Raw genomic sequence first — 24,549 nt, 5'->3', positions numbered from 1 at the left:
CCCCCGCCCCAAACTTAACTCATCTGCCAAGGTTTAGGTCTGAAATGGCTCCGGAAGCTCTGTGTGTGTAGAAGGCAACTGGACCACGGGTTGTATAGCTGACTTGCTGTTAGGAGGGGGTGCCTGAGAGAAGGCGGGGCATTGGGGGTGTGGCTTATGTCACCATCCCACCCCCCCACCCCACTCCCACTTCCTCTCTCTCTCTCTCTCTCTGCCTCCTGGGTGCCATGGGATGAGCCGCTGCCCTCTGCCCAGGCCCTTCCACCTTGCCCTTTCAGCCTTGGAGCCAGCTGACTATGGACTGAATCCTGTAAGAGAACTGTGAAGCTAAATAAATCTCTTCTCCTTTACATCGTGTCAAGTATTTTGTCCCAGCAAGGGGAGCATGACTAAGACAGCATCCCTCTACGCTGCTGCCAGTCTTTGCATGTGCTTCCATGATTGAAGGATGCATAGTGGTTGAGAGCTCAGGCTTTGGAGTCAAACACAGCTGGATTCTTGTCCCTGCGCTGCCATGTACGAGCAGTGTGTAAGATGCTGTGACTCTGCAAACCTCATTTACACATCTCCCAGAATGGGGTGCCAGCCCCACATGTTAAGGTCGTTGAAGGGCACTCAGTGCTGGGTCAGTGCAGAGGTCACTCTTAGTCTATGCTGGCTGTGTGGGTTATTCTTCTAGGAGAAGGGCCTCTGCAGACCTGGAGCCTGAGCCTGGTTCTCTTGGTTTCCGACCAGCCTGTACCACCCCTGACCCATACTTGAGGCTCAACTAATGGTTATTTGGGGCTGTACTGTGCAGTGCAGAATAAGGAAACCTGACCTTCTGGGCCTTAGGGATTTTCTACTAAAAGAACAAGAAAGCCCCAACAAATTGTAAAATATTAAAAGAAGCCACTTAGTAGTTAATTGGTGATATTTAATTTATCTTTGCATGCTTATTTTATTAATGTCCAAACTGAGCCTGAATTACTTCTCTGATTTTTGAAATGGCCCCCAGAGGGGAGCACTGGTCACCCACGGGAATGGGGTCCGCAGTGGCAGATAGGGCATTGCTGTGCCTCAGGCCACACCGCCTGCCTTTAGGGGTACTGCTTGTCCCTGACTCCAAGACCCAGGTGGCCATCTGCACCCCTCAGTGGGAACAAGCTGCTACCTCTCCAGGCCTGAGACCTTGTTGCCTCAGCATACCCACACTGGTGCTCCCCAGGTTGTGAGTTTGTGATACCCCAGCTCTAACCCACTCCTTCTGTTCCCACAGAGTACCCCGACATGGCATGGATGGAAGGGAATCTCCTCAGTCCAGCAGCAGTGGGCATCGGGTGTCTGTGTGAGCGCGCATGCATGCGCGCATGTGTGAGAACAGAACAAATCAGACTGTATGGGCATTGGACAGCTCCTGCACAGCTGGAGAACTACAAAAGTCTTCTATTCCTCACTCTTCCGGGTTCAGACACTGAACCCCAGCCCACATGGGCTCCCTTATGGAACCCACATGGAGTTCCCTTGGAGGCAGCATTCTGGGTGTTTCTGGCCTGACATACAACATACAACTCTGAAAAATAGAAGTTGTTCACAGCTAGGGTGGAGAGAAAATTACAAGGGTGAATAAAATAAGCTAGAACTTAAGAAAGGAAAGCTCCACTCCCTGTATGGTAACGACTACGTTCCTCTGAGAAGGAGCCCTCGGGATAAAGGAGTGTCACCATCCTTGGAGCTGGCCGTTCAAAGAGGGGCGCAATTCAAATGCTGGGGCCCCTGAGGGGCCACCTAGTACAACCAGGTATCCAACACTTGAGCCTTACCTGTCGTTTGTATTAAGCTCCACCCCAGATTGGTTTCCTCTAGTGAGGGACAGCTCACTGTCCTGGGAGATAGCCCGTGCCTTTGCAAGACAGCTCTTAAGTGAAGTTCTTTCCTCCTACTCACCTGAGTTCTAGCTCTCTGCGATGTTTGTCTTCCATCCTAGTCCGTCTTCTGGAGGTAGTATGGTGTCAGGGACAGGGCATGAGCTGCAAAGCCAAAGAGCCCTGTCTTCTAATCAGCCAGTTGTCAGCTTTAGGCAAAGTGTTCCACCCATCCCAAATTTTGTCTCCTTGCCAGCCAAAATGAGGGTCCCTCCCTCACTTGGGACGTTCTGAGGATCTAGTGAGATAGAGAAATAAAAGAGCCTGCTAGGTCTAGAGGTGCTGATATAGAAAGCTGATTGTAACATGTTGTTAAGTGAGGAAGCAAGCAGGTTTCAGGGAATATACGTCTCAAAGCATGGCAAGTGGACAGGAAATATAGCACACTCAAGAGTGGCCATCTCTGGCTAGTAGGGTGCCCGATGTGGCATGTCACTCAGATGCTACCCTGTCCCAGGATGACTAGAACATTTCTTAAAAGGTGCATCACATTTGAAATCACAATAAAAGACATTTTCCATCTTAGAAAGATGAAATATCCAAACACTTTACATCCAAAAATTAAACCACCTGTATCAGTTGCGGTGTTTCTGCTCAGGCTGTCTGAATTTCCAAGGCATATCCTAATGTGATTTTGTACCAGCGTTAATCTACAGAAAGGGCTGTAAACAACAAATAATGGAAACAAACAAAATCAGTGACTGCTTCAGATTCCACCTGATCTGCCTCAGGGCCTTTGCATTTGCTGCCACTTGTCAGTTTGTGTTGTCTTACTGATTGGATGTCACAACAGGCGTGGATGTGAAGGGCAGAGATGTACCCTTTTGTTAGATGGGGGTGAGGTCTGAGTAGGAAAGTCCTGATGTCCGTTGATTGACAGGTTTCCTGCTGCCAGCATGACTTGCTTCTCAGCACCACCTCCTGTGTTTGGAGACTCACAGGTAACTTCCCGGAAGGCAAAGCCTCCCACACATGCTTCGCATCTGCCCTTGAGTGACACCTCGAGTCCTCTGGACTCACATTGTGTGTATAGATCTAAAAATAACTAAAAGCAGCAGGCGATGAGCAGAGTAGATCAAGTCAGAATCATTTCCCAAACATCTGTTAGTGCCAACCATGCGCCAGGTACCGTGAGGGAAATGAATCGCTCTGCCCTGCCCTGGAGCCCTGTGCTGGGCAGGTGGTCACAGACTGCACCCGGAGTTGCATGCAGACTCAGAGGGCTGCACGCTGGCGATTGTACTCAGCACAGAGCGTCGTGGGATGGATGCTGCTTCCGGGCGCTCTGAGCTCAGCCTGGAGGAGAGCAGGGCCCCAGGACAGGGCCGAGGAGCTGGGGGCCCAGAGGAAAGGAGTGAAGGCCAGGGAGTGAGTGGAGGGGTCCGCGCAGGGCTGAGGCGGAGGCAGGCACAGAACAGGGGGCCAATGCCGAGAGCCCTGAAGCCACCGCAGGACGCAAGTGCACCTGGGCTGTGGCAGCAGCACGGAGGGGTGAGAGGCCCCTGGGGCAAAAGCGCCCCTAAGCAGCCTAAGTCCTACAGTTCAGGACGGGTTGGGGGGTTGGGTTGGGGGAGGGCAGTCGGTGGTAGCTGGCGGGGTGGAAAGTCTCCCCCAGGAGACATTTGCCCTTTACCAAATAGGAAACTGATGAGCCACGCTGTTGGCGAAGTGGAAATGTTTTTCCTTCCTTCTTGTTTAATAACACCTTAAACGATAGGCATAAAAGCCAGCATCCTAAATGAAACCCGTTGCTTTCTGACACCTGACAACATGACATAACTTAAGGGCAGCTGCCCAGAGCCCACAGCTGGAGTTGCCCATGAATCTGCCCCCCCGGAGGGGCTCCGGCTGGCGGAGGGCAGAGCAGCTGCCTCCACTCCTGCTTCGAAGCTGATTGGTGGGGAGTCGCTTTCGCAAAAAACGGGGGAGGCTGTAATTAACTTGATCGAGGTGGTTTCTGGAGTGTTTTATTCGTTCTCTGATTATTAAATAGATTTATGGCCCTGCCCACCCGCTGAAAAGGGACCGAGGCATTTAGTCGAAATGAAAAGTGCAGACAAGGCTGCCTGTTTAGATAATAGCATCTCTTTTTTTAATAGATTACTCATCTCCTGCAGAATAGGAAGAGGAGTTAATTTGTGTGATGAAGTGCTTTCTATTTCTGGGAGCTCGCTGGTGGTGCGATTGCTTGAGGAAGGAACGTAATTCATTCTTAAAATCCCCCAAGGCATGTTTGGGCCAGATATGTGCGTGGCGAGGAGTGGAGTGATTTGTAATGGGTGCCGAAGAACAGAAGGGCTCGTGGTTTCAAAGCAAATGTTTGGGGAAGGTGTACAGTTCGTCTTTAGATTACAAGTCATTCCAACCATTTGTTCTCAGAAAAGCACCAGAGAAATAAACTTAACTTGTTAACCTAAGCGGTCAGGCCAGCAGGCCCCTGATTGCAAGGGACCGTGACAGGAGACAGGCACAGCCTTGAATTCCAGAGACACCACCTTGGTCGGTGCTGTTCCTGCAGCTGTCCAGGAGGGTGGGGTGAAGGCTGATGTACGGACCAGGGTCTGGGGCCGTGCTGGTGGCCAGTAGGGACACAGCAGGGTCAGCTGCCTCCTTGTCCACTGGCTTTTGCTCAGTGACTCCCTTTGATTTCACCTACAGCCCTCAGAGTCCCCAGTGCCTGGATGGGAGTGGCCAAGGAGGGCTTTGACCTTACAGCATCCATAGCACCAACTAGCAACCCTGTGGGCATCCTGCCCACTCTGGGCCCCCGCCACACTGCTCTTGGCTGTCTCTCCCTTCCCTGCACATGACAGCAGCCTTACCAATCCCTCTCTCCTTGTCACTGAGTGTTCCTCCGCAGTGCACTTGGTTACAAACATGCACATCAGCGTTTTGCCCAGTCTCTTCATTCCCCTCCTTGCCCCTTTTGCCCACTGCCACCCAGAAAACCTGCAGACATGTCCGGCACTCTCTCCACAGTGAACTCTGGTGGAAGGAATTGCCTGCACCTCTCTGCTCTCCTCTCCCCAGGTGTGCACTGCCCTGACCTTCGGGTGGGCAGAGCACACGCACCCCATGGGCAGTTTGTGGGTGGAAACCATCAGAGGCTGTTCACGGTTGCGTCCTCCACAAGAGTGCTGGTGGTGGCATTTGGGTTTCCAGCCCGGGGCACCTGCATGAGTCTTGTAGTAAAATAATGGCTCTTCCAGAATAGACATTGACAAGCGCAGTCCCCCCACCATATCCTCTCCAGAGCCGCTGGGGATCCCGAAATCTGGAGATGCACAAGCCCCTTATAGAAATGGCGTTGGATTTACGTAAAACCTACCCACATCCTGTCATGTACTTTAAAGCGTGTGTAGATTACTTACAATACTTAAAAAATGGAAACATGTAAACAGTTGTCAAACTGCGCTGCTTAGGGAATAATGACAAGGAGAAGTCTTTATGTTTTCGGGACAGAGTCAGTTTTTTAAAATATTTTCCATCCACGGCTGGCTGAATGTGAGGCTGCCTAACCCGAGGCTATGAGGGCAGGCTGTACAAGCATTTGGTGGCTTCTCTGCCCGTAGTCATCCCGAGCATTTCCACTGCTTCTCCTTTATGTCACAGTTGGTGCACTAGATAGAATTTTTTGAAAGGGAGTATTAGGCACGTTATATTCCTTTAAAAGATTAAAGGGAATTACGCAAAACAGCTATGACATAAAGGGGCATTGAGTCAGAGAGGGCTGGAAATCCCTGGATTAAAAAGTAGGCCAGCCAGACGTTACAGTTATGTTGGCCTTTGACAGCGGGTTCAGGCCCAGTTCCCTTAGATCTGCAGCAGCCGTGGTGTTTTTCAGCAGCTGAGACAATAGGCCCATAGATGCCAAAAGCAAGCGTGTGCTGATGCACACTGTCCCGGCCGCTCCCGTGGTGACAGGAAGACAACTGAAGTGTGCTCTGGAGTCTGGCACAGGGAAGTCGGCCATTTGGGAGGAGGGATTTTCTCCACCTCTTGGTATCCTGGAGATGTCAAACCGAAAGAAAATAATTCTAGCGATGACCTAGCGAGGCAGGCAGTGCAGTGACAGTCCTGTTTGTAGAAATAGACTCCAGGTGCATTTTTGTGCATTTTTGTGCATTCTCAGAAATTTGATAATCATAACAATAGCAGCAACAGTGTCATGAAAAGGTCCCTGGCCTCGGCTGGGGGTGTGGCCAAGGACCATCTCACGATCCAGGGTGGGATCTCTTAACACTGTAGGTTCCAGAATGTTCTTGACACTGCATCAGTAGATCCCTCCCTTGCTACAGGTCATAGCCAGAGTGTGAAAGCCGATGTTGCCAGGTGCATAAGCCCTAGAATCTGTGAGACAGCCTGGGTGTCTTCGTGACAAGCAGCTCCTGAGGAACTCTCTCTTGGGGCTGGAGTGTGGGAACCCCAGCAGGGAGCCCCGTCAGGAGGGACACTGACTCCTCAGATCGTTTCTCACTGGAAGGGAGGGAGCAGGAGCTGGAGGAGGGGGTGAAGGTGGGGGTGGCCAGGAGGGAAGCGAGTGAGTGTGAGAGCTGAGCTGAGGGCAGGAGGGGTGGAAGTCTTCAAGCTGACCCCCATCCACCTCACAGGTCTGCTGGTCGGAGGGGCGGCAGGTATCTTGAATTCTTTGAATGACTTCAGTTTTCCTGTTATTCTAGCAGGAAACGGGGGCTCTCTTTTTAATCTTCTGGAGATGCTACGAGGATCGATGATCAGGTTTCTTTCTCAGAGGACACATCCTGCATTATGTCCCTTCTGTGGTTCTCACACCCTGCATGTGTATGAATGGCTTGGAGGGCCGGTTAAAATACAGATGAATGGGAGAGAAACTCAGCAGGTGGAAGCTCCCCACCTCCATCCCAGGCTCCTAGGGCAGTGAAGCTCAGCCAGTCCCAGCACCTGGAAGGAAGCTCCCCCGCCTCCATCCCAGGCTCCTAGGACAGAGAAGGTGAGCCGGTCCCAGCACCCAGAAGGAAGCTCCCCACCTCCATCCCAGGCTCCTAGGGCAGAGAAGCTCAGCCAGTCCCAGTACCCGGAAGGAAGCTCCCCTTCTCCATCTCAGGCTCCTAGGGCAGAGAAGGTGAGCTGTGTGGGTACCAGAAGCACCCCCTCCCATGGAAATGAGAAGACCCATAAACAAGTCTCAAAAACAGACTTCTGGATCACCTACAGCCCCAAAGGGAAAGGAGATGGAACAATCTGATACTCAACCACCTGGACTCTCTGAACTGGCAACAAAAGAGGATCTGGGAAAAACGAAATCAGAAATAATTACGCAGATAACAGCAAAGATTTTGCTCATGGTGCAAGACATGATTAATAAATCTAGAGAGGACACAGATAAAAAAAATAGAGGATCTGAGGAACATGATGGAATCCCAACATAGGAAACAAATGGAATCCATAAAACAGATACAAACAGATTTCCAAGAGATTAAAAACTCCATCGAAAGTCTGCGCAGCAGAATGAACCAATGTGAGGATAGAATTTCACATATAGAAGATAAGATTGCAATTAGTGAGGAGGAAAAGAAAAATTGCTTTAAAATTGTAAGGGAACACAAGAAATCAATCCAGCAGCTGCCAGATGATGTAAAGAAGAATAACATAAGACTGATTGGAGTCAATGAAGAAAGAGGAGAGAGTGCAGATCACATAAAAAAACTCTTCACAGAAGTGATGGCAGAAAACTTCCCACGGAGGGGAAAAGAACTTGAGGTACAGATAAGTGAGGCACATAGGACTCCAGCTAGCCTTAATCAAAAAAAATCTACACATAGGCATATAATAGTTAGGATTCCAAAAATCCATCAGAAGAACAAAATTCTACAAGCAGTGAGAGAAAAGAAACAAATCACATACAAAGGAAAGCCCATCAGAATCACAGCAGACTTCTCAATGCAAACCCTCAAGGCAAGAAGAGCTTGGAGTGATGTATTTCAAGCCCTAAAGGAAAACAGCCTCCAACCCAGATTGATGTACCCTGCAAAACTATCTTTCAAAATTGATGGAGAAATAAGATACTTTCATGACAAAGAGCACCTGAGAAACTTCATGAATACCAAACCGGCACTCCAAAATATTTTAGACAATATCCTAGGAAAAGACAATGAGGATCACAACCCCAGGAAACCCAGCAGAATGAATCCACTGGGCGTGAAAAATTAAACGCAAAGGGAGAGAATCCAACAAAAAGAAAAAGTCACGACAAGGCTTTTAAAACTTTTAACTTCATCTCCCTAATGAGTGTAGAATTCAATCTTATTATTGTACTGATTAGTATTTTTCTGACTCTAGAGTTGCACACCATTCCTTGTGCTATACTGGCTATTTATCATCTTCTTATGTCTGTATTTTAATTGGGTTGTCTATTAATGAGCTCTAAGAATTCTTTATATATTCTGGTCATAGGTTATATGTATTGTAAATATGGTCTGTTTAAGGACCACTTTTCATTTTAATGATGTCATTTAAAGTTCTAAATTTTGATGGAATCTCATTTATCAATTTTTTGCTTTCATACATCATATTTTTTGTATCCTAGGTAGTTCTTGCCTACCCTGAATTCATAAATATTTTCCCTTATAATTTCTTCTTAAAGTTTTATACTTTTAGGCTTTCTTATTTAGGTTCATAGATCCCTTCAAGTTATTTTCATGTATGGAAAAAAAGGGTTGAGGTTAATTTTTTATATACGGATACCAGGTGTTCTAGTGCTGTTTGCTGAAGACACTATCTCTTCCTCAGCTCTTGAATTGAGTTTATATTCTATAAAATGCTAATGTTAAATAATCTTTCAAAACTCAGTGGACCATATAGGTGTGGTTCTATTTCTAGATTCTGTTTTATTCAAATGATCTATATGTCTTTCCTTATACCCACACTGTCTTGATTACTGTAGCTTTAGAAGAAGTCTTAAAATTAGGTACTAAACGTCTTCCAACACTGTTTTTGTTTTTAACTTTTCTAGGTCCTTTGTACTCCTACATAACTTTTAAATTTCAATATCCAGTTCTTCATTTATAGCACATGTATACAGACCTGAATTTTTATATAGACCTTGTGTTTTCTAATCCTGCTAAATTCAAATACAAGTTCTAGGGGCTCCTAGAGATTTCTTAGTATTTTCTCTGTAGATGATCATTTCATCTGCATATAAAGATTTTGCTTCTGCCATGCCAATCCTATCCTAGTTGTGTCATTTTATTGCCAGACTATTTTGGTGGGGACTAGGTTTCAAAGTTTAATGGACAGATAAAGAGTAAGCTTATCTGCCCTTGTTCCTCACCTTAAGGAGAAAGCATTGTATCTTCTCCATTTATATAAGGCATTCTCACTGGAAGTATGGAGTACATGTCTTTAATCTGTTGAGAAGTTTCTGTTCTACTTCTAGTCTCCTGATAGCTTTTACCATGAACAGCTGTAGAATTTGGTCCAATACTTTTTCTCCAACTAGTGACAGGATCATATGGCTTTTTCCTTTCCTCTGTTAAAATGATGATTTTGGGGGGTGGATCTTCCAATGCTGAACCAACACTGCCATCCCTATAACAAAACCATTTTCTACATCCTGCCAGATCTGACTTCCAATAGTTTGTTTTGTTAAACAAATTTCTATGTTCATACTTTTTTCTTCTATTATCTTTATCCAGTTTTAGGATTAGCACAATGTTGAGTTCCTAAAATGAGGGGAGAAGTGTTCCTTCTTTTTTCTGCTTTAATTGTTTGATATAATTTATCAGTTAAAATGTATATGAGCCTGCTGTTGTCATATAGGTAGGTTTTCAAGCTAGGAATATACTTTCTTTAATAGGTGCTATTCAAATTTTATATTTTCTCCAGAGTTAGTTTCATTAATTTGTCTTCCAAGGTACTTCTTAGAAGTTGTCAAATTTATTTGAAAAAAGATTTTTGTAATATGCTTTCTATATCCTTTTAAATTCTGTAAAATCTGTGGTAATGTCTCCTAGATCTTAATATTGTAATTTAAAAAATGTATAACTGATATTGTGTAACAGGAAGAAAAGGTCTAAAAGAGAGGGGGAATTGGGAGGGTTAGGGGAAGGGAAAAAAGGGAAAGGAAAAAATATAAGAGGAAAAAAATGGAAACAAAGTCTTTGCAAATAAGGAAGGGTGGAGGGGATGAAGGGAGGGCAGGGGAAGGGGGAAAAAATAAGAACCAAGAGACTCATGTAATGGTACAAGATCCCAATGATGAATGTAACTGTATTTTCTACCAAAAATGTACCAATAAACTTAAAGGGGAAAAAAAAAAATACAGGTGAACAGGCCACTCACCTGATCTGGGAGGTCCAGATCCGGCCCCAGAATGGGTGCGATCCAGCAAGTCCCCAGGCAAGGACAAGGCTTTGAAAACCAGCATGTTAGAGGAGCAGAAAAGGTTGTACCCAGCCCAGCTCCTGGCTCAGAGGAGCTCAGTTAAACCAAACTGAATTCAGCCCTGGCAAAAACGCCTTTGCTAAGGTGCACTTGGCTGGCTATTACGCCTAAATTGGCTAATGACAGCCCATGTCAGAGGAGCCTGAGAAAGGTCTTTAGCTGAACTCTTGAGGTGTCTTTCTGCTCTGCCATTCTCTGAATTCCTCCCCGTACTTGGGATCAGAACACGAGTCTGTCCTGAAGCACAGCCCTCTTTCTCACAGTACTCGACGCTCTGATGCTTGTGTATTTCCCCTGCCAAACTCAATCCTAGTGTGATCACAGCTTTCCTTCTCAACCTCTCTTTTAAATTTCCTGGGTATTTATAGTTACCTGTCTACAAGGTTTTTTAAGGAAATGAAAGCCCTGAACAACCCAGAGACTTTAGATTGTGAGTTGGAAACTGGCATCTGCCAGGCAGAATGGAGTATCAGGGCATCAGGAAGTTGTGTCTCACCTGGTTAATTGCCATCTTTGCCATTGCAAACACCTGGTAGGACCCCTGGCTGTCTGGCCCAGCTGTCTGAACATAGCTGTGCATAGAATACTGAGATTTACAGGTGCATAAATCTGCCCTAGCAAGCAGAGGAGCGAGACACTTGAACAGCAGGAGCCCATTGGACCTGAGATCTGACAAGACCTAGAACATCTGCAGGTCCCAGCGACCCCAGGGCACCAAGGGCAGCCTGCACTGCTGCAGCCTGTCTCCGCTTCCCTCAGGGGCCGAGCCACACAGTTCTCTCCCAGATGCTCTGGGGGCTCCCAAAGCCCGGGACATGCAGGCTCCTACATTTCTGATGCTCCTCATCAAGTGTCTCTGCAAAGCTTGGTGGCATCTGAGGTTGAAACTCTGATATATTCCACTTGGGGCTTAATTGGATTGCTCAGAGCAGTAAAGACTTTTGAATACCCAAACTCATTTTGAGCCCCTCTTCAGCACTTAGCTTGCTGGCGGTGTAAACATGGACAGAAACATTTTCTCACCCAACTTGCCTCACCTGGAAATGAGGGTGATGAAGTGAGACCTCAGGGATTGGTGTGAAATCCAACGAAACAATGGGGAGGGTTCAGCAGTGATTCATAGCAGCCTCCACCCTGGGTCCAAGCCTGAGAGGAAACCTGGTGAGCGAGCATTTGCAGCATGTGCCCTCGTGGAGCCGAATGATGGAGAGAGAGCGAGCGATGCAGAGGTGTTTGGAGAAGCCAGCTGAGTGCCCTGGAGGACAAGTCCCGGGCTCTGTGGCAGGCTGACGTAGGCACAGACCTTCGAGCGCCAGAGATGGTGCGGCCGGGGCAGCGAGGCAAGGGTAGAGCAAGGTGAGAGGTGGGACAGGCATAGGCTGACTGGGACTCTGCACAGCTGTTTTTTTGTTTGGTTGATTTTTTTTTGGGGGGGGGGGTTGCCCCTGGCAAAGGTATTAGGCCTTCTTCCTGGAGCCATGAGGAGCCGTCGGAGGGATTTAAACAGCAGTGGAAGAGTAACAAGATGCAATTTACTTTGTAGAGAGACCCAAATGGCCACATGCTGGCCAGACTGATGAGGGACAGAGTCCTGGCTCTGCAGTCAGCCGTGGACTGCAATGCTAGAACAAGGGACAGTGTCACCCGGCCCAGGTCTTGCCTGCAGCACGTGACTGCTGCAGTGCCAGAGTGCGAGAATCTCACCGCTTTGTACAGGCTTCCGGGGCTGCTCCAACAAAGAGCTACAGATGGGGCCGCTGAAGACAACTCCACAATCAGTGTTGAGCGCTCTCTGAAGGCTCCCGGGAGGACCTTCCCTTGCCTGCACCTGGCTGCTGCTGCTGTTGGCATCCTTGGCATCCCGTGGGCCTGTGGACACGTCACTCCCTGTCTGCCCTGCAGAGAGAGACAGTCAGACAGACTGACAGACAGTCCGCCAATTCAGTGGAGCATAGATAGGGGCAGGCAGGGAAAACAGGGCCCTGAGCGCCTGTCCTCATTCCCACCTCAACACCTGAGGGGATGCCAGGCGCCCAGCAGTGAGCTAACTCCCTTGTTCTTGGAGAAGAGCAAGCTGCACCTGATGAGCTATAATGCCCCCTACGTGGATCTCGGTGGGCAGGGGCATAAATAAGTGATGGGGGTGACCATTTCTGAAGCTGAGTGATAAGTCTACAGGGCTCATTATTCTGATCTTTTAAAATAGGTTTGAAATGATTCTTAATTTTCTCAAAATGGTTAACAAAGGAAGAACTACACTCTGGAGCCAGAGTGGCTGGGTTTTACTCCAAGTCTGCCACTTACTGTGTGAGCCTTTGGGAAGCTCCTTAGCTTCTCTGTGCCTCAGTTTCCTCACCAGTAACGAGAACACAGCGCCAACCAGTGACCTGCCTCACGAAGGTCTGCAGAGATGAATGAAGCAGGTGTAAAGTGTCTGGGTTAGTGATGCACATAACTAACTAGCAAGCGTGAGCTGTTATTTCTGGAAACTAGGTGCCGAGGTGCTGCATGGTGCTGAGCCAAAGCTGGCCGTTTCCATGAGCTTTCTGGAGCCACACCCTGCTCTGGAGAGCTCTGAGGTCACCCCCGCCGCCTGGGGCTTGGGTTTCCCAAAGCAGAGGCTGAAAGGAAGATGCAAGTGTGCCCCGGTCATTTGGAAGGGGAGTTCCGCAGGCGGGTGGAAAAGCGAGACCCGAAGAGGGCGGCCAGTGAAAAGGTGCCTGTGACTGGGGCAGCTGCAGGCAGCTAGAGCGGGGCCCAGGGCCAGGCGCCTAGGAAGCTCTCTCCAGCTCTCTGATAACTGCTCATCTAACAGCTGCTTAACGCCTCAAAAGAATGGGGCCTCACCACCTGCAGGGTCAGCCTCGGCCCTTGCTGGACGCCTCTGGCTCATCATTAAATTGGGGATAATACCGACAAAAGCAATTTCATATCTTTTTTAATCAGGGCAGCCCCTAAAACAGGGATGATAAGGATATGACATTGGGGCCCCTGCCACCCTGCTACAGTGGGGCAGACACACGTAGAGCCAGGATCTTCCTCAGGGAAGCCCGGCTGCCACCCCTGCCCGGGGCTTACGGGTCATCCCGCTGTGTCAGACTCACCGGATGATTCCTCCTAAAATGCTCGTCTTCTCCACCTCCTCCCACAGGAGCAAGACACTGAGGCAGAGACGGGTAGGTGCACTGGGAAAGCCTGCTGCTGCAACCTTGGCTTTATACTTTACAATGTATAAACTGTGTCCGCTGCGCAGGTTGCATCACTATCTGAGCCTTAGTATCTTCCTCTATAAACGGGCCCGATATATACAGCCTTTCGTGTTGCTGTGTCCGAGATCATGGCTACCAAATAGGGTGCGCCGTATGCAGATGGGCTCAGTAATTGTCCCCTGTAATTGTCATCATGACGACCATCATCGTCTTCATTTAAGGTTTCATTCAGCTCTGAGATTCTGTGACCTTGCGTAATTTTCTCATGTAAGAAGGCTGTGGTAGAATGAGGCAACGGTCCTGATTTTGTGCGCGCACACACCTCATAACTGCCCTTAAATAATCGCTCCATCCTTACCACAAGCTGTCAGAAGGCCTTAATTGGTGGGTGTGTAATGGCGACAGCCATCTGCATGGACGAGATTTAGTGACAGGGCTACACCCAAGTGGGCCTCAATCACAGCCAGCAGGCTACTGTGTCCACTCTGCTGGGAGCCGAGCTGTGTAGCACAGATTATCTTGTCTGGGTTTTAACGAGCTCCCAGTTGAACCCAAACAAGAGGCAGAGGTGGTCACAATGACTATGGATTTTTTGTCTTTTTTAAAACATAAGTGTTCCTACATGAGTGGCAACATACCTGGAGCGCAGTCATGCCTCTTGCTAACTTGTCTCATCACCCGAGAAAGTCTCTTTGGGGAAGATTTAGTCCCTCAATTAGGGCAAATTGATTTTGGCTTTCTACAGAGCCCACAGAGAAGAAAGGCGAGGAAGCCGTATTAATCTCTGTGCGTGAGCAAGAGGAGGATGGGAATGTTTCCTTGCCTTCTAGCGTCTGCTTGCATATGTGAAGATAACCTTTTCTCCACATATCCTTTAACTGCTTTGGCCTGCGACACAATATGAAATCGCGCAGATGTTGCTGGAGAGGCGAATCAAAGTGGTGAAGAGGTGAATCGAAGTGTCTCCCAGAGGGCACACGACCAAAGTGGTTTTCAGTGGGACCTAAGACGGTTCCGGGTGATTCAGAGACAGCGTTTGGACCACTGGAGGGAATGAGTTCTCTTTCCAGCCCTCAAATTTCTTCTGATTATCTGAACTGGAGCGCCTAGGCCGGGTTCCCACATTCCCCTTTCTGGACCAAGAGAGAGACCTGCAGCTGTAGGTCGTGGGGAGCCAGGAAAATCAGGCAGATACCCAACACCACTGCTCTGTTTCTATGTGTTAGTGATTTTTATTTATATCTCCTTATTATAAACAATACCAATCTTCTACTTAAGGTGTTTTAATTTTCCTTTTAAGATAAATTTAATTTCTTAAAAATTAAGTCTTTAAAAAACTAAGGAGATTGTAAGAAAGTCGGTGGATGCAGCAGTGATCATGACAGTCGAATGCGATTGCCAGAGGTCGGGAGGATCTAGAAAGGAAAGCATCCTGTTGGTGTCTGTGGGCCCTCACAAGTGCCTCTGAGTATTGTTTTCTCCTCTGTCTTTCCAGAGGGGAGAACTTTAATGCAGAGTACATCTGTAGGAACCAAGGGAGATAAAATACGTGAAGCTCTTCTGTAGATCATGGCGTGCCTGACCGGTGAGAGCAATTCATTTTAGGGGCTAGAAAAATAAAAAGTTCCATGAGTTCTGGACCAAGCAGGAGGGAGACGCTGAGTTGAAACCCAATACTGCTATTAACTGTGTGCCAGAGGTGGGTGCTTCCCTTCTCCGGGACTCAGTTTTCTATCTACAAAACAAAGAGGCTGAACTAGTGCAGTAGTTGGTAGGCCTGGCTGTGCATCTGATCGCCCACGGGTCAGATAGAAATAAAGATGCCAGGTGCTGCCCAGACCTGCCTCATCACAGTCGCCAGAGCCAGGCCAGGCTTGCAAACCGAGCCGCTCACCGGGTGACCTCCAATGGCCCTGCTGAGTGAGGGGCCCCTCCCAGTTCTCACCCCTGCTGGAGTCGATTCAGAGCAGGATTTGGGCATGGTTCAGAGGAGTTATCACCCCAGGGCCTGGCACTGCAGAGCCGAGCCATTCCTCATGTGCTGCCTGGACTTCTGTACGACCCAAACCACCAAGGCCCGTGAAGACCGTCTGCTCCACAAGCCCGATTCAGAGACAGCGAACACGGAGACCCAGGGGTGAGAAACAATGCTCAAGGTGCTGGAGATGGGCTTGCAGCCCAGCCCTCCTGGCTCACGGTCAGCGACACTTCCACAGCTCCAGCTTCCCCAGCTGAGAGACAGAATGTGCGCACCACTGTTTTTTCTTAATTGGGGTGAAAGTTGCTAGCAATGACAAAGCACAGAGATCTTAAGAATCCACTCCCAGAAGGTTTAACAAGTGTGTAGAGCTGGAAAACAGCACCCAATCAGGACAGACAACATCTGCTCACCCTGGCAAGTTCCCTCCTGAGGCCTATTCGAGTCCTCCCTCGGCAAAGGCAAGCGCTTCCTAATTCTTCCATCACAGGATCCTTTGGCTGTTGACGACCTTCGAGTTAGCACAGTCATGCGCTCTGTTCTTTCATGTGTGGCTGGATATAGCTTGTTCATTTTATTTACTCATCCGTTGTGGACTATGCACTTGTTTATTCGTTCACCTGTTGATGCACACCCATGCTGTTTCTAGTTGGGGCTCTAACAAAGAACTCCACTCGCTCTTTCATCTCTCTTGGAGTGGAGTTGCGAGCAGAGGACAGCTGTGTTTCCAAGAAGCACTCGAACAGCTTTCCAAAGTGCACCACTTTATACTCCTCCAGCCGTGAGCAGAGTTCAGGAGACCCAGCTCTTCCTTGTAGCTGTTGTTCCTGTTTTTAGTTCCAACCATTCTGGTGAGTGCACATTGAGTGGGATCTCGTGTTTTTAGTTTGCATTTCCCTCATAATAAATGAACTGAGCCTCTTTTCATAAGCTTATTGACCATTTATATATCAATTAACTTGTGAAAATTTTTTCCAGTTTTTTGCCTACTTGTCAATTGGTTGTCTTTTTGTTACTGATTTTGTAGGCCTTCCAAGAGCACTCTGGACACACATCCTTTGTCAGATAAATGTATGGCAAGGATACATCACGGCACCAGCTCTGCCATAAGGGGGATGGCATGCAGTGGAGTATAACAAATGGATGGAGGAAGCAGACTTGGAGGGAGTGCGGGTCAAGCCCAGAACTTCCTGCCTCCTGCTCTAGAGATATTCACAAAGACATTGAGGGGATCATGTTTTCTTCCTCACCAACTTTAGACCTGAGTCAGAGTGGTCTGTGCCACCTGGGAGATGTCTTTGGAATCCTTAGCCTTCAACAGTTGCATCTTTGGAGAAATGTCCTATGCAGAGTCCCTAAAGGTTTCTTTCCATTCTACCAAACCTGACCTTTTCCAACTTCCAGTGCAACAGAATTAAGGCACTTCCTCTTGGACTGGCTTTTGAAAACTGTCCTTTTAGAAAGAAATTCTGTCAAAATAGTACCAGGGCCCTGGATGGGTAACTGGTACACTTCTGTAATCTCAGCTTCATGAGAGGCTGAAGCAGGAGGATTGCAAGTTCAAGGCTAGCCTGGAGAACTTAGTGAGAACCTGTTCAAAATTGTAAACATGGGTTGGAGAAATAGCTCAGAGGTAGAATGGCCCTGAGCTCGGTCTTCAGTACTGAAGGCCCGGGTGTGGCCACACCAGGGGCCTGAACTGAAGACATTGCCTCTGGAATATCTGCCTCAGCTTCTTACGTAGGAAGGAGTGGCAGCCATCCTGACCTCCCTGCAGAGCTGCCCGCAGGTCACTCCTGGCCTCTGGATGCAGCTTCTCAAGAGAACTCGTGGGTTAAGAAGAAATGGACCCAAGTAAGCCTCTCGAGTCCCTGCTGGGTTTATCGAAGTACAGGGTGTCTGTGGAAGGAGCCATAAGTCCTCAGGACCCAAAGGTGGCTCTGATGAAAGATAAAGTGGGCTTTTCCCCACCTGTCAAAAGACTAGACCCAGGTGAGCTCAGAATGCCCACCAATTCCGAAGAACACTGGCTACGTGAGGAGAAAATCAAGTACTTCTGAAAGCTGGGGCAGGAGATCATTGAGAACAGAAGAGCAGAAGTTCTTGAAAACCAGCTCTAGGCCAGGTGTGGTGGCCCCTGCCTGTAATCCCAACATTTTGGAGGCTGAGGCAGGAAGACTGCCATGAGTTCGAGGCCAACCTGGGCAACATAGTGAGTTCAAGACCAGCCAAAACTACATATCGAGACCCTGTCTCAAAAAAAGAAACATGAAAACCAGCTCTTTCTCATAGAGTTGCTTCCAGATCTCAAGATAGCGTTAAACAAGGGGAAAGAATACCCAAAGCCAAAGCACATGTTTAGAAGGAAGATTCCCTCCTTCAAGAACATCCTACCCCGATCACTCAGTACTGTTCCGAACTTGTGATCCACAAAGACTTGAGTACAGTGGAGTGGGAGCCCTCAGAAAACTCCACAGGAAGCAGGTGCTGACGAGCAGCTGAGAAGCTCCGCCTACCACCCAGCTGCACTCTGCTCTTGGGCCGAGGCTGTGGTCTGGACCTTGTCCACGGTGCCCCTGTGCTGCTCCCTGTGGGGTGCAGCTAGTGGGGGTCCCCTCAGCAGCCAGGGCAGTGGGGAGAACGCAGGCTGACTCTATTTCCTGACCGGTGCACCCCACGTACTGCCAGCTCCAGGCCCAGATTCTCCCCGCGGCCCTTCCCTGCGGCTCTTTGCTACCCTGTGAGTCCCACTCTGCCTTCTGAAACCGGCTCTGAATAAACCTCCTGATGCTGTACTCCGCCCCCTCCCAAAATGTGGCCTGCCTTGTCATTTCCTTTCCAATGTCTTTTAACGAACAAGGTTTTGCAGAGCAAGTTCTTAATTTAAGTCCAATTTATCAATTTTTAAATGGATTAGTACTTTTTATGTTGTACTCAAGATCATGAAGATATTCTCCTATATTTTCAAGAAGACTTTGCTTTTACTCTTAAGCCTACAACGCATCTAAAATTATTTTCTGTATATGGTTCTAGGTAGCGATTGAGACTCATGTTGCTTAATACATTCACCCAGTTTTTCCTGCACACGTTGTTGAAAACTCTTATTTCCTCCCTGAATTGCTTTGATGTCAGAAGATCAGTTGACGGTATACATGTGGGTCCACTTCAGACATCTGGTCTGTCCACCTTTGTCTACTCACTGCCAGTACCTCACTGCTTTGATTATTTTAGATCTTTATTATGTTTTGAAAGTAGCATGACTCCTTTGACTTTGTTCTTTTTCAAGACTGTTTGACTGTTTTAGGTCCTTTGCATTTCCATATAAATTTTAGAACGAAGCTGTTAATTCAGAAAGTCTGCTGTGATTTTTATTGGGGTTGCATTGAACTATAGATCACTTTGAAGGAGAAATGACTTCACAATATTGAGTCGTTTATAAACATGATTTCTCTCCACTTGTTTGGGTTTGTAGGTATGTGAGGCTACTGTAAATACTATTGTCATTGGGCTGTCCAATCGATTTGTGCTAGCGTATAGAAATACAATTGATTTTTTTAGAATTTGGCAGCTTTAGTGAGGTATAATTTACATACCATAAAGAATGTTTTTAATCTACAATTTAGTGTGTTTTTAAATAAAAGTATACGGTTGTAAAACTGCCTCCTCCAGTTTTAGAGCCTTTCTGCCACTGCAGAGAAGCCTCCTTGTGCCTGTTTGCACCATCCTCGCTCCCAGCCCAGGCCATGCAGCCACTGACCTCCCTTCTGTCTCTGTGCTTTGCCTTTCTAGAAACATCATATGCATAGAATTCAATAAACCTTATCTTACAAGTCTGGCTCCTGTAACCTAGCACAATATTTTTGTGGTGCATCTATACCATTGCATTAGATACTTCTTTTTTATTGCTGTTAGTGTTCCATTCTATGGACTTAGCACATTTTGTTTATCTAGTCACCAGTTGGTGGACCTTTGGATGTTTCTAATTTAAGCTATTATAAATACCCATGGTATAACATTAGCATGCAAGTTGTTTTGGTTTTTTTTTTCAAATATTCTTTTTTTTTTTTTTTTTTCTGGTAATGGGGATCGAACTCAGGACCTTGTGCTTTCAAGGCAGGCGGTGGAAACACTGAGCTAAATCCCCGGCCCCTAAGTTTTTATGAGTGTCTTTTTAATGCTTATTTTTATCAGCGCATGTTACAGTGCATAGTGATTGCGTTCCTCGTGGGGAACTGGTGCGTGTGCCCAGCACATCTTCATTGTTTTGCATCCCTTTCCCTCCTCTCCTTCCCCTCGCCTCTGTTTCTTGGTCCCCTTCACCATCTCCATTTTTCCTATTGTCTGTCTTTTATTTTGCTCTCTGTTTATATTTTGGGTTGCTCCTGTAAGAGAAACCATGCAGTATTTAAGCTTGTGTGTCTGGTGTATTTCATGTGTGGACATATGTTTTCATTTCTCTTGGATATATACTTAGGAGTGGAATTTCTGGCTTCTATAGTAAATCAGTGTTTGACTGAGGAATTGCTATACGATTTTCCAGAGTGGCTACACCATTTTTCATTCGCATCAGCAGTGTGTGAGAGCTCCGCTTTCCCCACATCCTAGTCAACGCTTATTGTTAACTGTCTTTTTTATGACAGCTGTCCTTGTGGGTGTGAAGTAGTATCTAATTCTGGTTTTAATTTGCATTTCCATTATACCTTAGGATGTTGAGCATCTTTTCGTGTGCTTACTGGCTTTTGTATATCTTCTCTGAGAAGTGTCTACTCATGTCCTTCGGCCATTTTTTAAATTGAGGTAAAATACAAGTAACATAAAATTAACCATCTTAAAGTATACAGTTCAGCACATTTCATATATTCAAAATGTTGTGTGAGTATCACATCTATCTAGTTGTAAATATTCTCATTACTCCAAAGGCCCCCACTCCCATTAAGTAGCCACTGCCCATTTCCCTGATCCGAGCCCCTGTCAATCACTAATTTACTTTCTGTCTCTATAAATTTACCTATTCTGTAATTTATGTAAATGAATTACTATTTGGCCTTTTGTGTCTGCTTTCTTTCATTGAACATAATGTTTCTGGGATTCACCTATATTGTAGCATGTATCAGTGCTTTCTCCCTTGTTTCTTTTTTCTTTTTGGTCCCGGGGATCAAACTCTGGACCTTGTGCTTGTGAGGCAGGCGCCCGAACCACTGAGCTAAATCCCCGCCCCTACTTTCTCCCTTTTTATGACTGAGAAATATAGCACATCTGTTTACCCATTCATCAAGTAATGGAAACTTGGATTATTTCCACCTTTGGTTATTATGAATGGTGTTGCTATGAACATTTACATACAAGTATTTGTTTGAATGCTTGTTTTCAATTCTTTTGGATATGTACACAGGAATGGAATTGTCAAGTATTATGGTAATTATTATGGTAATTCTACTTTCTGAGGAATATTAGACTTTTTTCCAAAGCATTTAGCTTACTTTTAAAATGAGTTCTATTATTAAGTTGCAGTAGTTCTATGTCCTAGATACCAGTGTCCCTTATGAGATACATGATTTGCAAATGTTCTCTTCCATTCTCTAAGTTGTCTTTTCACCTTCTCAATAGTGTTCTGTGATCCATAAGATATTTTTTCTCTCATTCTTCTTATCCCTCTTCCCCTCCCTCTCTTCCTTTTCCTCCTCCTTCTTCTTTTGTAGTATTGGGGATTGCGCCCTGAGTTATGTCCTCAACCCTTTTGAAAATGAAATGTTTTAATTTTGATAATGTCTAATTTACTTATTTTTTGCTTGTGTTTTTGGTGTCATATCTAAGAAACCATTGTCTAATCTGAGGTCACAACAATTTACCCCTGTGTTTTCCTCTAAGAGTTTTATAGTTTTAGATCTCTTATCTATTTTAGTTAATTGTATATGAGATAAAAGGGGGTCCGACTTTATTCTTTTGCATTTGGGAATCTAACACTACCAGCACTATTTGTTGAAAGACTGTTCTTTGTCCCATTGAATGGCCTTAGGAAAATCAACTGATCATAAATGTGAGTATTTGTTTCTGCATTCTCAGTTCTGTTCCATTGATTTATGTTGTCTATTTTTATGCCGATATCACAGCATCTAGATTACTGGAGCATCGTTGTAAATTTTTAAATCAAGGGAAGGGAGCCTTCAACTTCTTCTTTTCTAAAAGATTATTTGGCTAGTCTGCATCCCTTGCATTATCATATAAATCTTAGGATCACTTTGTCATTTGTCATTTTCTGCAAAGAAGTCAGCCAAGATTTGATAGCATTAAATCTGTACATCACTTCGAGAGGCATTTCCATCTTAACAATTTCTGATCCATGAACAAGGGATCTCTTTCCATCTATTTTGATGTTTGACTTCTTTCAACAGTGTTTTGGATTTTTAGAGTATACATTTTCCACTTCATTTGTTAAATTGTTAAATGGTATTTTTACCATTTTAATTGCATTTTCCCATTGTTCTTTATTTGCCCTATAGAAATTCAATTGAGTTTTAAAAATTGACCTGTTCTCAAGCCTTGCTAAGTTTACATGTTTGTTCTACTTTCTTTGCAGAAACTGTAGGATTTTCTGTGTAAATGATCATGTCATGAACAGTTAAAGACACTACCTTCTTGTATCGAATCTTTATGCCTTTTTTTTAAACCAACTTCACTGGTTAGCAGTTCTAGTAAAGTATTGAATAAAAGTTGTGAGTACATGCAGCCTTTCTCCTGATCATCAGAGGAAAGCATTCAGTTGTCACTAAGTATGACGTAAACGATGGGGATTTTTTAGCCTTCCTAGTTTTCATAAGGACTCTACCCTGTTTAAAATCAGGACACACCAACAGTAATGCTGGGACTTTTAGAAGAAAGTGACTGTGATATTTATTCAAGACAAATTTCCAAGCATAAGACAGAAATCCAACTCACAATAAAATAAGCAAAAAGGAAAATGTTGCCGTGTGATAACACCCAGGAGTCAATATGCCTCGGGTGCAAAGGGATCTGGGAACAGAAGTGTCACCAGGAAAATGTCTCTCTCCATCTCTTGACTCATTTTTACATATTGGCTGCAGCTTCTGCAGATTCCCACCATCACCTCTCACCACCTCATTTTGCCAAATGCCAACTACAACTCCAGACTTACAACCAGCCAACTTAGAACCTTAGCAAAAAGAAAGAATTCTATTTTTTCAATATTTCTAAAAGAATGTTCTCGGAACTCATTATTTGACCACCTCAGGTCACATGGCCATCTGGGAACCACCTTCTGGGGCCAGGGGAATGGAGCACCCCAGTGGTTAGGCCCGAGCCACATGCTCTTGGAACCAGGGGGTGGGGGGGTCAGCTGAATCCCAAGGGAAAATCAAAATATTATCATCAGAAAATGAGAGACCAGGTCCCAGCCGGAAATAAACCACAGGGCCCCATGCTCTTCTACAGGATCTCTCAGTGCTCCAAGTCTGGAGCTATCACTGGGCTCCTTTGTTCTCGGTTTCCCCACTCATGGGCTCCAAATAATGATCCCTTCCTTTTCTTGGACACAGAGCTGTGTCCAAGCTGTGAAGTGCGGTGCACACACACGGGACGGGTCATAGGAGTGATGGCTAAGCAGCTGCTCTGATCCACCTGACCTCTTCTGTCTTCCTCCTAGAGCACCTGAAGAAGCCACTTGAGGACTACATGGCCCTCTTCCCCAATGTGCGGATTCTCCGCACCAAGAAACGTGAAGGCCTGATAAGGACTCGCATGCTGGGGGCTTCAGCAGCTACTGGGGACGTCATCACTTTCCTGGACTCGCACTGTGAAGCCAATATCAACTGGCTTCCCCCCTTGCTCGGTAAATGGGAGGGAGGCAGCCTGGAGTGAGCCACCTGCCCCCTACTGCCCCCTACTGGCTGCAGGGCATCACCCATGAGGGCTCCCCTGCCCATTGGAGGACCCAGCAGAAGGCCAGGCGCCATACAGGAGTGAGAGGGTCCTGAGTGCTCGGAGAGGCCTTAAAAGTCCAGTCCATCCGGTCCTTCATTCCACAGAGAGGGAAAGTGACGAGTGTCTAGTGGCAGGACTGTTTCCCTCAGAGGGCTCTACATTTCAGACGGCCACACCTGGCTTCCGTTTAAGAACCAAATGGCGGGCGGTATGTTTCTGTCAAGTTAGAACAGCTACCGTTCACTGCCCCACTGCTGGGAGCCAGGCAGGTGCCAAGCATGATCACTGATCCCATGAAAGCATGCCGGGCTAGAGGTGTCCCCTCTCTGTAGTAACAGAAACTGAAGTTCAAAGATAGCAGGGCACTTGCTTGTCCCTGGGGCCACCAGTGTCAAAGTCACCATCTGTCTGGTTCCAAAGTCTGCTCTCTTTCAAGTTGCACACTGCCTCCCAAGCTCACTTCCTCTCGAGGAGTTCCTGGCAGAGGCTAGGGTAGGGCCGCCAAGGCCAGCACGGCTCTAGAGCCGCCGCCGTCACCACTGACGGGCGCATGAGGACTGGGTGCTGGCATGAGGTGCCCTGCGCTGGCACAGCACCAGGCCTGGACCCTGAGGAGTCTGCTCTGAGGAAGGTGGCGAGCGGGCACTGGCAGACACAGGAGAGGAGGCTTTCTGCTGAGACTGGGCGCCAGGTCGAGGCAGGGCTGAACAGGCTGGGAAGGAGTTGCCAGTGTGGAGAGGAAAGGGAAGCCCCCAGCAATCCATGGGAAGCTGTCCATCAGAGGGCCCAGGACCAAGAGGATGGAAGTGGAGGATGTAGTTCTGCCCCCGCCTCAGGGGTTCCAGTTCAGCAGTCAGGGAGGGCCTAACCGGATGCTTGACTAAGCAGCTCCCGAGCGGCTCCCATGCTGAGCTGAGGAGGAGCAGCTAGCAGATGCCACCATGGAGGGGAGGGGTCCGGCAGCCAACCTCACACTGTACAACAGGATGATCCAGCAGACCAGCGGGGAATTTCATTATCGGATTATGGGCTTCTGACACCCAAGGGCCAGCATCTTCAGTGGGTTAGGACAAAGAGGTAACTCAGTATTTCTGGTAAA

The 24,549-nt window shown here is 46.9% G+C and overlaps 1 protein-coding gene across 6 annotated transcripts in view; it reads left to right on the top strand.

Moving 5' to 3' along the window:
- Galnt10 (polypeptide N-acetylgalactosaminyltransferase 10) overlaps positions 1-24,549 on the top strand; it is a 325,204-nt gene that overhangs the window by 263,264 nt on the left and 37,391 nt on the right. For all 6 annotated transcript variants that reach the window (XM_087194548.1, XM_004836529.4, XM_087194544.1 and 3 more), the window contains one exon: positions 23,173-23,358. In XM_087194548.1, the coding sequence (XP_087050674.1) occupies positions 23,173-23,358 (186 nt within the window). The remainder of the gene's footprint in view (positions 1-23,172; positions 23,359-24,549) is intronic.

This window comes from Heterocephalus glaber, unplaced genomic scaffold (assembly GCF_053883595.1).
Source record: "Heterocephalus glaber isolate CG9 unplaced genomic scaffold, H.glaber_assembly_v1.0 deba00001606, whole genome shotgun sequence".
Lineage (NCBI taxonomy): Eukaryota > Metazoa > Chordata > Mammalia > Rodentia > Bathyergidae > Heterocephalus > Heterocephalus glaber.
Note: the sequence above shows the minus strand (reverse complement) of the source record. Positions and strands in the feature narration are given on the sequence as shown.